This window comes from Fragaria vesca, linkage group LG1 (genome assembly GCF_000184155.1).
Source record: "Fragaria vesca subsp. vesca linkage group LG1, FraVesHawaii_1.0, whole genome shotgun sequence".
Classification (NCBI taxonomy): domain Eukaryota; kingdom Viridiplantae; phylum Streptophyta; class Magnoliopsida; order Rosales; family Rosaceae; genus Fragaria; species Fragaria vesca.
In genome coordinates, this window is record NC_020491.1 from 18,943,610 (window position 1) to 18,956,841 (window position 13,232).

Genomic DNA, 13,232 nt, shown 5'->3' on the forward strand with positions numbered 1-13,232 from the left:
AACTCTATGATGAAAGCTTTTGATATGACTGATATGGGGACGATGAAGTTCTTTCTTGGTGCTGAAGTATCTCAAGGCACAGAAGGTGTGTTTCTTTGTCAAAAAGCTTATGGTCTGGAAGTTTTAAAGAGGTTCGGGATGGAGGATTGCAATCCTGTTAGCAGTCCAATTGTTCCAGGTCAGAAGCTTAGCAAGGATGAACATGGAGTGAGAGTTGACGAGTCTTTCTTCAAGCAGATTGTTGGAAGCTTGATGTATATTACTGCCACAAGACCAGACATGATGTACAGTGTTAGTCTCATAAGTAGGTTCATGGCAAAACCTACTGAGATGCATCTGCAAGCAGCTAAAAGGATCCTGCGCTACTTAAAGGCCACTTATGACTATGGAATCTTATACAAGAGGGAAGGGACAATACAAACTGAAGGGTTACAAGCTTTCACGGACAGTGATTATTGCAGGAGATTTGGAGGATCGAAAGAGCACATCAGGATATGTTTTTCTTCTGAGCTCTGGTTCTGTGTCCTGGTTATCGAAAAAACAGCCCATAGTTACACTTTCTACAACAGAAGCTGAGTTTGTGGCAGCTGCAGGATGTGCAAGTCAAGCCATTTGGATAAGAAGAGTCTTGAAGATGCTTGGCTATGATCAGGAAGATTTCACTGTGATTCAATGTGACAACAGTTCAACAATTAAATTGTCAAAGAATCCAGTAATGCATGGGAGAAGTAAGCACATTGATGTTAGATTTCATTTCTTGAGGGAGCTTGTGAGAGATGGAACCATTAAGCTCGAGCACTGTGGAACACATGATCAGATTGCAGATATAATGACTAAGCCACTAAAGGTGGAGATGTTTCAGAAGCTCAGAGAAAAGCTGGGAGTTTGTGCTGCATCTGTTCTAAACTAGCTGCTGTACTGCAGTCAGTTTAGGGGAGGAAATGAAGGAGATGGTATCGTATTTTCAGGGCTTAGTGTTTACTGAGTCCTACTTTTACTTGGTCTTTAGTCAATAATCGCTAGACTTTAGGAGTCTGTTAGTAGGGTTGATTCATTCAAGTTGGTTAGTTGTGCTGCTATTCAAGCAGATAAGTAGGAGTTCAGTTTCAGTTGTAAGGCTATTTAAAGCCAAGTTTGTTGAATAAGATTAAGTCATTCAGCCATATTGTTCTTGTGCTCTGTTTGTTATTCTACACTCAATCAGGGTTCTAACACTGACGTCTGTTTGAGAGGAGGGAGGTGGTGACTGGCTTGGGAGGTGGTCGCCGGCGAAGTCAAGTTCCTCTGCTGGGAGGTTGACTTTTACCTGGGTTTGGGCTCGGATCCGAGCCTCCAAGCCTGGGTTTGGACTCAAATCTAAGACTGGTCAAGATTCGGCTTGGGTTGATGGTCCTGGGCTCGAAGCTAAGAAGGCTGATTTTGCAGTCGTTGAGGATGTGATGGTTCGCCCTAATGCCAAGGGCAGGGGCATGACTTAGGCCTCGGGCGTCCCTGCCCGAGCATCAGATGTAATTTTATTACTTAATTTTTAAGTTTCTTAGGTGTACACCAATTGAGGTCTTAGGCAGCTAATATTCTGTTTCCAGAGAATTAGGTAGTAAGATTTTTATCTTATATTTCGGGCTCTTTATGAGCTTATGTGTAATCAGTAAAGGTACATGTCTTGGTGTCTTGGTGCTTGTAAGCCTCCCTTAACATACTCTGTGGAGGACGACATTTTGATGTACGTGCCTTTTGGCCATTGATTAAGTAATATAAGTTATCATTTTCAAAAAAAACATATACCTCTCATTAAGCAGCTAAAAATATATTTACTTAGACAACCCCTACTTCCTCTCTTTTATACACACACACACACACAATTTCCTTCAAGGAACACCATTTTGAAATTAAAGTGTGATGCTCCTCACTTCGCTCACTTTTAAGTCACATTTTCACATCTCTACCATTCATTATCTAGAACATGTGTAGATCATTCCTCTGAATGACCAATTTGGAGACCACTGACCTATATCAGGTGAAACATGGCTGGCTCCACCAGTGGACTTGAATGACCACTGACCTATATTTTCTGTTGGATGCTCGGTTGGTGCCCATATATTTCTGTACATGAGTTCATCATTTATCGTGTCAAATCTCTTTCTGTTTAGAGGGTTCATCCACGGTTCCACACCCACATGTGCAATGGGGCAGTCTCCTATGCTATCTATGGTCTTTCTCGGACCGAATGGTTTCTTCTCATCTCTGTGTGGCTAAAACTAGTAAGCATTTTCAACAGCACCAAATGAACAAGGACACTGGGACAAGGTACAAATCCAAAACCCCAGCAGGAACCCTAAATGCAATGAATGCTTCAGAAAATCATATCTTCATATAGTACATTGCATATGTATGATCATATCTCCTTATTAGGTCATTGTTAGTTGGGTATTATAATAAGCAAGCTAGTTGGGTATCAGTCCTCATGCATACTTTCTGTCACTGAATTAGGTCTTTGTCGACAAATCAAGCTCTTATAAGTAGTCTATTTCCTTCACTAGTTTTTGCCAATTGAAATCATCATATGATCGACGCTTGATATGAATCATTGGTTAGAAATATGAAGGGGCTTCATCTTAAGATAGGATCAATCAAGAATGTTAGGCTTCTGTGACTATCCGATGCACTTGTATCCTTGTCTAGCTTTGTTGTCATATCATAAACCAAACAAGTGCAATCTGCTTCTGCATAGGAATTGTTCTAACCAAACTCTTAATAGGCCATTTAGCAAATATGATGGAAATCAAATGGCGTAGTATGTCATGTATACAATATACATCAGAAGATGAACATAGACAATAGTTTTTCATCACATATTGTAGCCTTGTGACTCCTGGTTGTTCAATATTTCTGGTGGAAATATGCTGGGGTGAGCCCATATGTTTCTGACTTTCTGCACAGTACGTAGTAGCTGATGAATTCATTTTCCTGATCATTTATTGTGCCAAATCTCTTTCTGTTTAAAATGTTCATCCACACCCACATGTGTAATGGGGCAGCCTCCTATATATGGTCTTAGAGATAATGGTTCTTGCTTATAGAGATGATCGTCTTCATCTGCCAGAGGACAAGTTTGGTGATGTGAGGTACAAATCAAACCCAGAAGAAGGAATCTTAAACACAGTGATGCTTCAGAATACATTTCATGCATACATATTTTTACATCTACTAATAGGTATCGCTAGCTAGGGAGATCCTTAACTATGCTAAATATGGCATTATTTCTTTTCCCTCAGTTACTAGGATGGACAGAGTAAAAAGACTTGCTTACCACCGCTATGAATTATTTTGACAGTTTACATTGTTGCCGACGATACGAATTAGGTATTAGTCATTCAAGTCCAGCCTGTGTGTTTTGCTTTATTGATTTAGGTCTATTCACTAATTGATATGTCAAGCAGTTCCCTGTCTCAGTTTTCCTGCAAGACCAGTGTATGAGTGTAACCCTTTTTCAAGGGCCTTTATTCTTTTTCCATCACTAATTCTGCGTAAGATCAATACCATTATCATCTACCAGCTTTAGAATCCAGAAATGCTTTTAAACACGAAGGGACTGCATGGATTGGATAGGATCAATAGAGCAACCAAACTATTAGTGTAAAGAGACCGTTAGGTTTCTGTGACTATGCAGTACACTTGATTTTCTCTTCTTTTTTGTGAAGAGAAGATCAGACGTGCAATCTTTTTTAATCCCCTCTTCACTAGCCCCTTTGAATATTTGATCCATGTTCTTGATGTTTATGTAATACCCTTGTAGGGTTATGATAGTACTATATAAGATATTTCTGAATGAAGGTTCTGTTACTTGTTCATTTGCATTTGGCTTAATACATGAAGTTCCAAATTCAGAAATTTGTTTTTCTGCGAAAAGAAGATAGCAACCGATCAGCCTAAACATGTCTGTGTATCTGCGACAGTATACTCTTCCAGCGGCAGATCATTCATCACATTCTAGCTTAGTAACTCCAAGGTTCATATCTTCTGGTGGCTCCTAGGGTGAGCCCTTATTACTGCATCAGTTAGTATCCGATTTCACCATTTTCCTTTCAATAATTGAGTCGGCCTTTTTTCTGATTGTGAAGGTTTCATCCAAACCATCACATGGGATGGGGCAATCATTCATGTATGGTCTTACTCAGAATCAATGGTGTTCCTCTTCATTGTGGCCTCAACCTGTAAAGCTAGCACATTCAAGTAGTCAATTTAGCAAGGACAGAAAACAGGATAATGCTCGAAGGACAGGTTGGTACATCAGGTACAAATCAAAACCCAGCAGGAATCTTATTTACCGTAAAGCTATCTGAAAATTATTGCCTTAGGTAGTACTATCTGTTGGAATTATCATCCTTCTAAAAAAAAATAGAACAAAATTTGTTCAAATTATCATATCTACTAATAGCTAGGTAGATGCTGAGTCTGCAAAATAAGGCTTTTATTTCTTCCCTCATGTGCCCAACTTCCCCATTCCAAACCAGATGACATGACCAATTGTCGAAGAGAAAGATTGTAAGACAACGGTTGTATGCAAGAATTCAACAGCAGTGGAAAAAAAAAAAATTGTATACTTCTGTTTGTAGCACTCTGTCTTTCTAAGAGATCAGAAGTTCCACCATTATATTGCTGTAACCATCCTGTTATCTGATATTGTGATATTGAATTTCCCAGTAGGTACAAAGAAATGAAAACAAGGAAGGTAGAGAGCCTAGCCTAGAGGTCAGGGATTCACAATTTGATAGCTAAAGAATGCCAAACAGATATAACTGGTAGCAGCCGATGGGCCTCCAAGAACTTTATTTTCTGCATTATTTCATATCTTATCGAATCCAAAGAATGACAAGCCACAAATTATTTCATAGTGAAGAGATCAAGTGACCAGTTTGTGTCTAATGATCCATCACCATGGTGAAGGGCCCTTCATTTTATTCTTGACGTGGAAGGCACATTCTGCATGGAGCCTTGATGTATACAGGTGCTATTGTTTCTTTAAGTTTTGAAGCATCATTTATTGCAGAAAATCTAGTCAAGTCACTCTCTTTGTTTGTTTAGTTCATGAAAAATGATAGAAAGAACTCCCGGATTTCGCGGTTTTAGCCCCTTATAGGTAGTGATGATTGGGACAGACTCATTCTTTCTCACATGCCTTGCTAAAACTTGCCATTGCACTAGGCCAATATACCAATCAGACAATTGTTACTCAGATGCTTATGTTCAGGGCTCGAATTGGTTAGCTTGGACAGAGAAGGCTCAAAACAACGAGTACAGAAAACCAAATACGAGCCAAATTGTTAGGCAAGTGTTTGATGCATATGGAAGAAATGAATATTGGCCTCAGCTCTGGTTCTAGAATTAGGGAGTGAAAAGAACCTCATAGAAATGTAAGAGCAAGATGGTTACCCTTTTGTGGACAGGAATGTTTCTTGAGCTTTCTTCCCACGTGAAGATGGAACTATTAGGCTGTTAGACAACATTATGCAACAATCTCATCCTCACAATACCCAAATTTCCTAACCTATGCCCATACCACACACTATAATCCAGTAATCTACTACACATCTTTTGTATTTTTCTTCTCTCATGTCCCTGCCAAGAATATCACAAATGCCCTTCTGTTCTTCCCTTAGAAAAGTGAATTTTCATTCTAATGCTCGAGGCCATTTTCGGTAGACAGATTAAAATGTGATGATTACTTGTGAGGCTGCAGATGGATAATGCTGTCATTAGAGCAATAGTGAGAGCTTGAGCTAGCTTCAGTTCCTATTCCTTTCATTATTGCAGAATGATGGTATGGTCTAGCTAGGTAGCAAGTTGATCTGCTTATATATACATATGAGGTTTGAATAAGAGGCAAGTAGAAACAAAAATGTACCATGGGTTCTGTGCGTGCTACTGAGCCCAGTGTTTACTAAGACTATAGCTCAAGCGTTCTCTCTCTCTGCTATTATTTTGCTTTCACTATATGATGGAGGACCGAACATGTTAGACATCTCATATGCACTGCCATGGCGGATATCAATGATGGGGAGAAAAGTACTGCACCCACCACCACTGCCAACATGTCCTCTAAGAAGAAGGAGCTTCTCACTTCAGCCTTGAAGAGAACCAGTGAATGGTTTGCTTCGTGTCTTTCTTTTTGCAAATCTGATCAGACATATATGCCTTAGATTTGTCTATTAATTCCAACTGTTTGACAATATCTTGAAACTTACAGGATTTTTTCTCAGGAGATTCCCAGTGATGTTAGCGTTCGCGTTGGAGAAGTTTCCTTCTCATTACACAAGGTAACATAATATTCTGCTGCATCTGAAGTTTTCGAATTATGATTATCATCCAGTAAATATGGAAATATAACTATGAAGGCTAGTTTTTAACCAAACTTTGTTGGTTTGATGTTTGAATAAGTCAAGAATTTATGATTAGATATTAACTCAAGCTACCACAATTGCAGTTTCCTTTAGTTTCAAAGTGTGGATACATTAGGAAACTGGTGTCTGAATCTACTGATGATGAAATATCTGTCATTGAACTGCCTGATGTTCCGGGAGGAGCAGAAGCATTTGAGCTTGCAGCTAAATTCTGCTATGGAATAAATTTTGAGATAAGCACAGAAAACATTGCAATGCTTCGTTGCGTATCAGAGTACCTTCTCATGACTGAGGAGTATGCAATTGGAAACCTTGTGGGAAGAACTGATGCATACCTGAATGAAGTGGCACTTAAAAGCCTTGCAGGTGCGGTTTCAGTTTTACACACTGCAGAAAGCTTCCTCCCAATTGCGGAGAAAGTAAAGTTAGTGAGCCGATGCATTGATGCAATTGCTTACATGACCTGCAAAGACAGCCAGTTCTGTTTGTCTGGTAGGAGTGATAGTGGCAATGAGAGTCTAAGTTCTTCAGCGGTGTATCAAACAAAACCTATTGTTGATTGGTGGGCTGAAGATTTAACTGTTCTTCGAATTGATACCTTCCAAAGAGCTCTGATTGCAATGATGGCAAGAGGGTTTAAGCAATATGCTCTTGGACCTATACTCATGCTCTATGCACAGAAATCTCTAAGAGGTTTGGTGAGATCTCACTCCAGAATACTACTTTCTTCAGATTAACTAGTATTCACTAATTTCTATCTAACTGATAATTCTTCTGGTATAGGAAACATTCGGCAAGGGAAGGAAAAAAATCGAGCCACGACAAGAGCATGAAAAGAGAGTTGTCTTGGAAACAATTGTGAGTCTTCTGCCAAGGGAGAAGAATACAATGTCAGTTAGCTTTCTTTCTATGCTGCTTCGTGCCGCAAAAAATTTGGAAACAACAGTTGCTTGCCAGCTAGATCTGGAAAAGAGAATGGGATTGCAATTGGCTCAGGCTGTCTTGGATGATCTCTTGATTCCCTCTTATTCCTTTACTGGAGACACATTGCTTGATGTGGATACTGTTCAAAGGATCATGATGAATTACCTAGAGTGTCATATGGATAGGAACCATTTGAGCTTCAATGCAGATGATGAGTATGCTTCTCCTCCACTAAGTGACTTGGAACGAGTGGGAAAGTTAATGGAGAACTACCTTGCTGAAATAGCAACTGATCGGAACTTGTCCGTTTCCAAGTTCATTGGCATTGCTGAACTTATTCCAGAACAGTCAAGGATAACAGAAGATGGGATGTATAGAGCAGTAGATATCTACCTAAAGGTGCACATCCTTATGTATAACTTTCTTAACAGTTACTTTTGAAAGGAAAACTTCTCTCATAAAACAGCTTTGTTGAACCTTATTATACACTGTTGTTAAAGGTTATTGTTAGTATTTAACATACTTTAGGATATATAAACGTCATTTTAGTCCATACATCTGTTTACATTTCACAGGCACATCCTGGTCTAAGCGATATGGAGAAAAAGAAAGTATGTAGTGTGATGGATTGCCAGAAGCTCTCACGTGAGGCCTGTGCTCACGCCGCTCAGAATGACCGGCTTCCTGTTCAAACAGTTGTCCAAGTGCTCTACTACGAGCAGCAGCGCCTTCGAGATGTCATGGATGGTAGCCTCATTGGTGGTGAATCATCTGTTCTTCCTTCTAAAGGAAATAACTTGTACTCCACTGATATCCACCACCATGTTCCCGATGAGCTCTCCATATTGCGTAGACAGAATGAGGAGCTGAAAATGGAGTTGCTAAAGTTGAAAATGAAGCTGAAAGAAATTGAAACATCTACAATGAAGGCAACAACGAGCAGTCCAATGGGAAACATTTCAATATCTAGTGATAAGCCTCCTCTGCCTCGAAAGTCATTTATCAACTCTGTTTCAAAAAGACTTGGGAAACTTTCTCCATTCGGAGTGACACCTCAAAATCCCAAAGCCCGTGCAAAACCTGCCAAAGATCGGCGACATTCAATTTCTTGATGCTATTGCTTTGTCACTCAACACTATCACATTTTATGAGGATCCAGTTCCCTAGTTGCTTTCTTACATTCAATCTATGTACTATCTTTGTTCTTTTACCATGTTTCTGCTTGTGTAATGTCCTTGTATATATCAATGTCAGTATGTCACCGTGTTATCGAATAAGATTACATAATTCCAAGGCATTGAGTATAAAATTTAGTTGCTGCTTTTTCATTGATGTTACTTTCTAAACAATAGGTAAGCACAGTTATGAATTTAGTGCTACTATGGTAATGTACATATGAGATGTTCCTCCAGTTTTCTTGAGATAACTAATCTGGATACCCCTTCTGTCAAAAGACTCAAAAGGGTTGCTTATGCATGTAATATCTATGCATGCTAGGCCCAGAGGAGCTACAATACCAGACTATAGTAATAGCTGTTAGTGGGGACTGAATTTAAATGATTAAACCTTTTGTGATAAAGAGCCTTTGTTAAAGTTAAAGACCAGCTCTAAGGACAGACTAGCAGTGTAGCCTGTTGATAATGTCACAGGAAAATTATATATCATGGAATCCAAAAGATGAATGATATAGTTCAAATGTATGTGATGACTCTTTGAAAGGGCTCATGACCTTTCTGAAATATAAATTAGCTTGGTATTATTGTTTGCTTAGATGCCTTGATTGGTTGAAATGCCTTTCTTGTTCTACTTCTGATTTGAACACAATGAAACCTTTCAGTCAATTAGAACTTATAATTTAAATCCATGATGTAACATCACTCATAAGTCAGACTTTATCAGTTTCTGACTTTCATCAGGCTCTAGATTCCTCAGATTTCAACTTTCCTAAAGATGATTCTGAGCTCAATAACATGAAAAGTTACTATCAGAAAACACTAAATTTGGTCTCTGCTTGTTGTCATTATATAGCAGTAATGAACTGTATGGTTAAGCAATTCTTTAACAACCTTTCTACCGGAACGGTAATTAGTGCTAGCTTAATAAACATTATTCAGCATTATATGAAGGCTTAAGCATTCCGGGACAATGTTTGTCCAACAAGGTATCAAAGTCTTGTTTGCACAAGGTGCTGAATTTCAATCCTGCAGGCTACAAATACCAACTCACAATTTTCCGCCCATATCAATATCCTTTTGATCTCTCTTCATATATACCATTATATGTTTTCCCTATGTTCATGAAATCATGAGCCATCATACTAGCTTGATAAGGTTGTGGTTGATTTTTTTGACAGCTGAAGCTTTAAGACCAGAATTGAAAGTTAACAAACCTTGCAAATTCTATGAGCTTGTGTTTTAAGGTCTTGTTCCTCTTATGTCTTGCAGCAAATGGAAAAGTTTGACAGGATAATTTTCTTTTGACAGCAAGACACTGATGAAGAAATAATTTTTTCTTACACTTGACGGCCTTTAGCTACAAGACAATTTTATTTTGTCAGCATAAGTTGTTTGCACACATCACATTGAGATCAAAAGATTCTTATCTTGAGAGACGATGAAACTTCTTGTTGGTATACAACTGAAATTGTCTTTGCATCATGATAGACATCCACTGCTACTTGTTTGTGTATGAGACGCTTCTCTTCAATCTTCCTTTATTAGTTTATCTTGTCAGCTTTTAGTGCATCAGATTCATTGCATTTAGGCCTTCTTTGAAATTGCTTATGTAAGAAGCACTTTTGTTGAGTAGCGAGAGTTATCGAAGAACACGAGAATAATATAATGCAGCATACTTGGTTGTGCTTCTATAACTCAGGAAGCACTTCTAATCTATTTATCTGAAACATTCTTTTGCTCTTTTAGAAACAAGAACAAAGCAATGCAGACAAATTACTAATCTTTATACAAAAACTCCATTAGAAATCACACTAGCAAACCACTAACTTAGAATCCACAACATCCATCACAAATTAGTCAATAAGAAGAGGTCTAAAATCACATCATATCAACCTAGAAGATCATAATACTTCTGATCAAGTCATGTTCAAGCTCAAAACTTGGAAAAACCAAGGAGGCATTTTAAGCCTCTCATCCTGTCTCAATTGCTCTTCACACCCACCCAATTGCTCTTTACTCCTCCTCTGGTAACGAGTCCTTGAACTTGTTCTGTTCACATAGCTTGATCCAGTAGAAGAAGAAGAGAAACTTAGCCCTGAATCTGAAGTTAGTTGTGCTTCTGATTTCTTCCTTCTGTTTTTGCTGTATCTTGTGGGTCCTAGAGTCAACTCAATCTCACTCTCATCTATGACCTCCAACTCTTCAGCTGCTTCTGCAGGCTGTTCTAAATCTAGCTTTCTGTGCAGCTCATTCTGCAAATCCCAGTTTTCTCTTTTGTTTCCTTTAGGCCTGCTGTTACCTATTGAACTGTTCATCAATAATTTTTGGATGTGGTATAGCCTATGAAGCTCATATACCTACCACACAATGAATGCTACTAAAAATTAATATTTCTGAAGAAGAAAATATGAAAAGAAGATAAGTGGAGAAGTTGTTGAGAATTATATATAACCTGCTCCTTGAATATCTCTTCATGCTTCAAAATGGCCATCCTCATGCACTCCTTATCATATGGATTTATAAGCTTCTCCATTGAAGCTTAACTCGTCTTTCTATACTACTTGAACTCTATCCGATCGACAATGATTTATCTGCCAAATGAAGAAAAGCAGCAAAAGCTCAAGACACCTTACCTATCAATGTTGTTTTTGGTTTATATTCTGCCTAGAAGATAAGAGAGACAGAGAGTAATATATGCTGGGACTGGGATAATGAACTTGAAATAGATCAATACAAAGGGATGATTTAACATGGAAAACTACTTTCTAGCACATAGCTTGTCTGCTGCTAACAGTATTGGACCACAGTGATAATGCCATATACAAAATATCTTCCTAGTACAGTACTACCCTATTTTATGTGGCTAATTCTAATTCTTAGTTGTATTTTGTAGGTTCTTTAGATTTTGCTTGCATATCAGGCTCTCAGCTACCCACTTCGGGAATTCATTTTGTTTCTTTCCCTCTTGATAATTTAGCAAGTAATGAACATTCTTTCTGTTTGTATTCCCCTACTTTCCAGATATGATGATATCATGATACAATAGTTTCATGTATAGTTAAAAACATACTGATTGACAATTATTATTTGGAAACCACATTTCTAAACCTGCCTTAATTACTACTTACTATTCACCCTTTTCTCATACATGAGATCACAATTTTCAGTATGATATTCTATATAGGATAGATATATTTATTAGGTCATTTTGTCTTACTTGTGCAGCTTAATTGTCAACTTGGAAGAAAATAGTGCCTTCCTTTGTTGTCAAATTAAGTTCACATATTAAGAAAGATATATAATTACTATATTACTATCCTGTCATGTCATTGCCTTATCTGAATCCTCAAAATCTGAGAATTTTAGCACAAACAGTTGTTGAAGTCACTAAAGAGCTGCAAACTGAAACCTTTAGAAATAAAGTCTGATAGATCAAAACCCAAATCAGCATATCTCAGAACTAGCTAATCAAATTCCAAAAGTTGCAAAGGCCAAATGAAATGCATGATTTTGCACATCTAAGACTATAACTTGAAAAACTAGACAGCACAGACATGTAGAATTTAAACAATGAAGTCTCAAAGAAAGAGAACATTCAGGTTTGTATTTCTGACCTGAAGTATGACTGTAAGAGATTCAAAGTCTTCAAGAGCTGATGAGAAGATCTTACAGCTTCATTCTGTTCCTTTTGAAGAAGAAGGAGAAGGAGAAGGAGAAGAAGAAGCAGAAACCCAAAGAAAAGAAGGAAAGTAGTACTGTTTCAAGTAAAGGCAACAGCTTTGGTTGATGGAATATGATCTAGCTTGCCTTCACATTCCCCATCAGTATATACCGCAAGCAACACATCACAGAAATATATAATAATGTAACTTGGGAAGAATTTAAGAATCCCTCTTTCACACAGAAACCAAAGGTGTTTGTTGATGTTGTTGGTGTTGGACTTGGGGGTTTTGGGGCATGCCAAACCAAATCTGAAATCCCAGTGCTCTAAGCCAATGTGATTCAAGGTTTGTGAAAGCTAGTCTGAAAGAGATGCCCAGCTCAGACAAGTCCAGCAAAGCCGATATATTTAAATGACTAAAGAAAACTTAATTAAGATAATATTCTAAAAACTATATGCATAAGTGTATAATTGTTAAGGATGATCACAAGGTACATTGCTAAACTCAAGACAATGATTAGAATAACAGCTCTGTGAATCACATGCACCCAAGAATTATAAATCCCTAACTACAGTTGTCTTGGTTTTAGATATTGATTTCTATAATTTTGTATAACAGTACATACAAGGCATGCTAATTATATGGAAAATTAAATTAATTCTTTGCTAAAAAAATTATGATGGATATAGTGGCATGGGCTGGCCCGCCGACAAATAGATCAGGACGGTACGATAAGTGGGTACCTTTGGAACAGCATCAAACAAGCCTAGACTGTCCAGAGGATCTAAAAATCCAATTATACACACACACAGAGGATCAATTGGGATCAATTAGTGTCATCCTAGATTTTTCTCATTTCTTTATTTCAATGGAAGAAAGCTAAGGGTAAAGTTTAAGAAATCATGCATTCTTTGTATGTGTACATTGTTATGCTGTTAGATCATGGTTGGTGTGTGCTGAGTTGTTGATATTCTTTCAAAATCTTACAATAATAATAAACAGAGGGATAGATAGGATGAACCGACTATGCAGATTGTTAATAGCAAGAAAAAATTGCAATGAATTAGGGG

At 37.9% G+C, this 13,232-nt stretch overlaps 2 protein-coding genes across 2 annotated transcripts; one reads left to right on the top strand and one right to left on the bottom strand.

Moving 5' to 3' along the window:
- The first annotated feature begins 5,815 nt into the window (after window positions 1-5,815).
- On the top strand, window positions 5,816-8,618 carry LOC101308124 (BTB/POZ domain-containing protein At5g67385-like). Its single transcript, XM_004288421.1, has 5 exons — window positions 5,816-6,148; window positions 6,248-6,317; window positions 6,485-7,099; window positions 7,185-7,724; window positions 7,901-8,618. The coding sequence occupies exons 1-5, from the start codon at window positions 6,039-6,041 to the stop codon at window positions 8,435-8,437; spliced, it is 1,872 nt and encodes a 623-aa protein (XP_004288469.1). The 5' UTR covers window positions 5,816-6,038; the 3' UTR covers window positions 8,438-8,618.
- Window positions 8,619-10,235: 1,617 nt separating this feature from the next.
- On the bottom strand, window positions 10,236-12,691 carry LOC101308414. The gene is made up of 3 exons (XM_004288422.1): window positions 12,115-12,691; window positions 10,953-11,091; window positions 10,236-10,857 (listed from the first exon to the last, which is right to left on the bottom strand). Exons 2-3 carry the CDS (start codon window positions 11,031-11,033, stop codon window positions 10,417-10,419), a joined length of 522 nt encoding a protein of 173 aa, XP_004288470.1. The 5' UTR covers window positions 11,034-11,091; window positions 12,115-12,691; the 3' UTR covers window positions 10,236-10,416.
- Window positions 12,692-13,232: the final 541 nt, after the last annotated feature.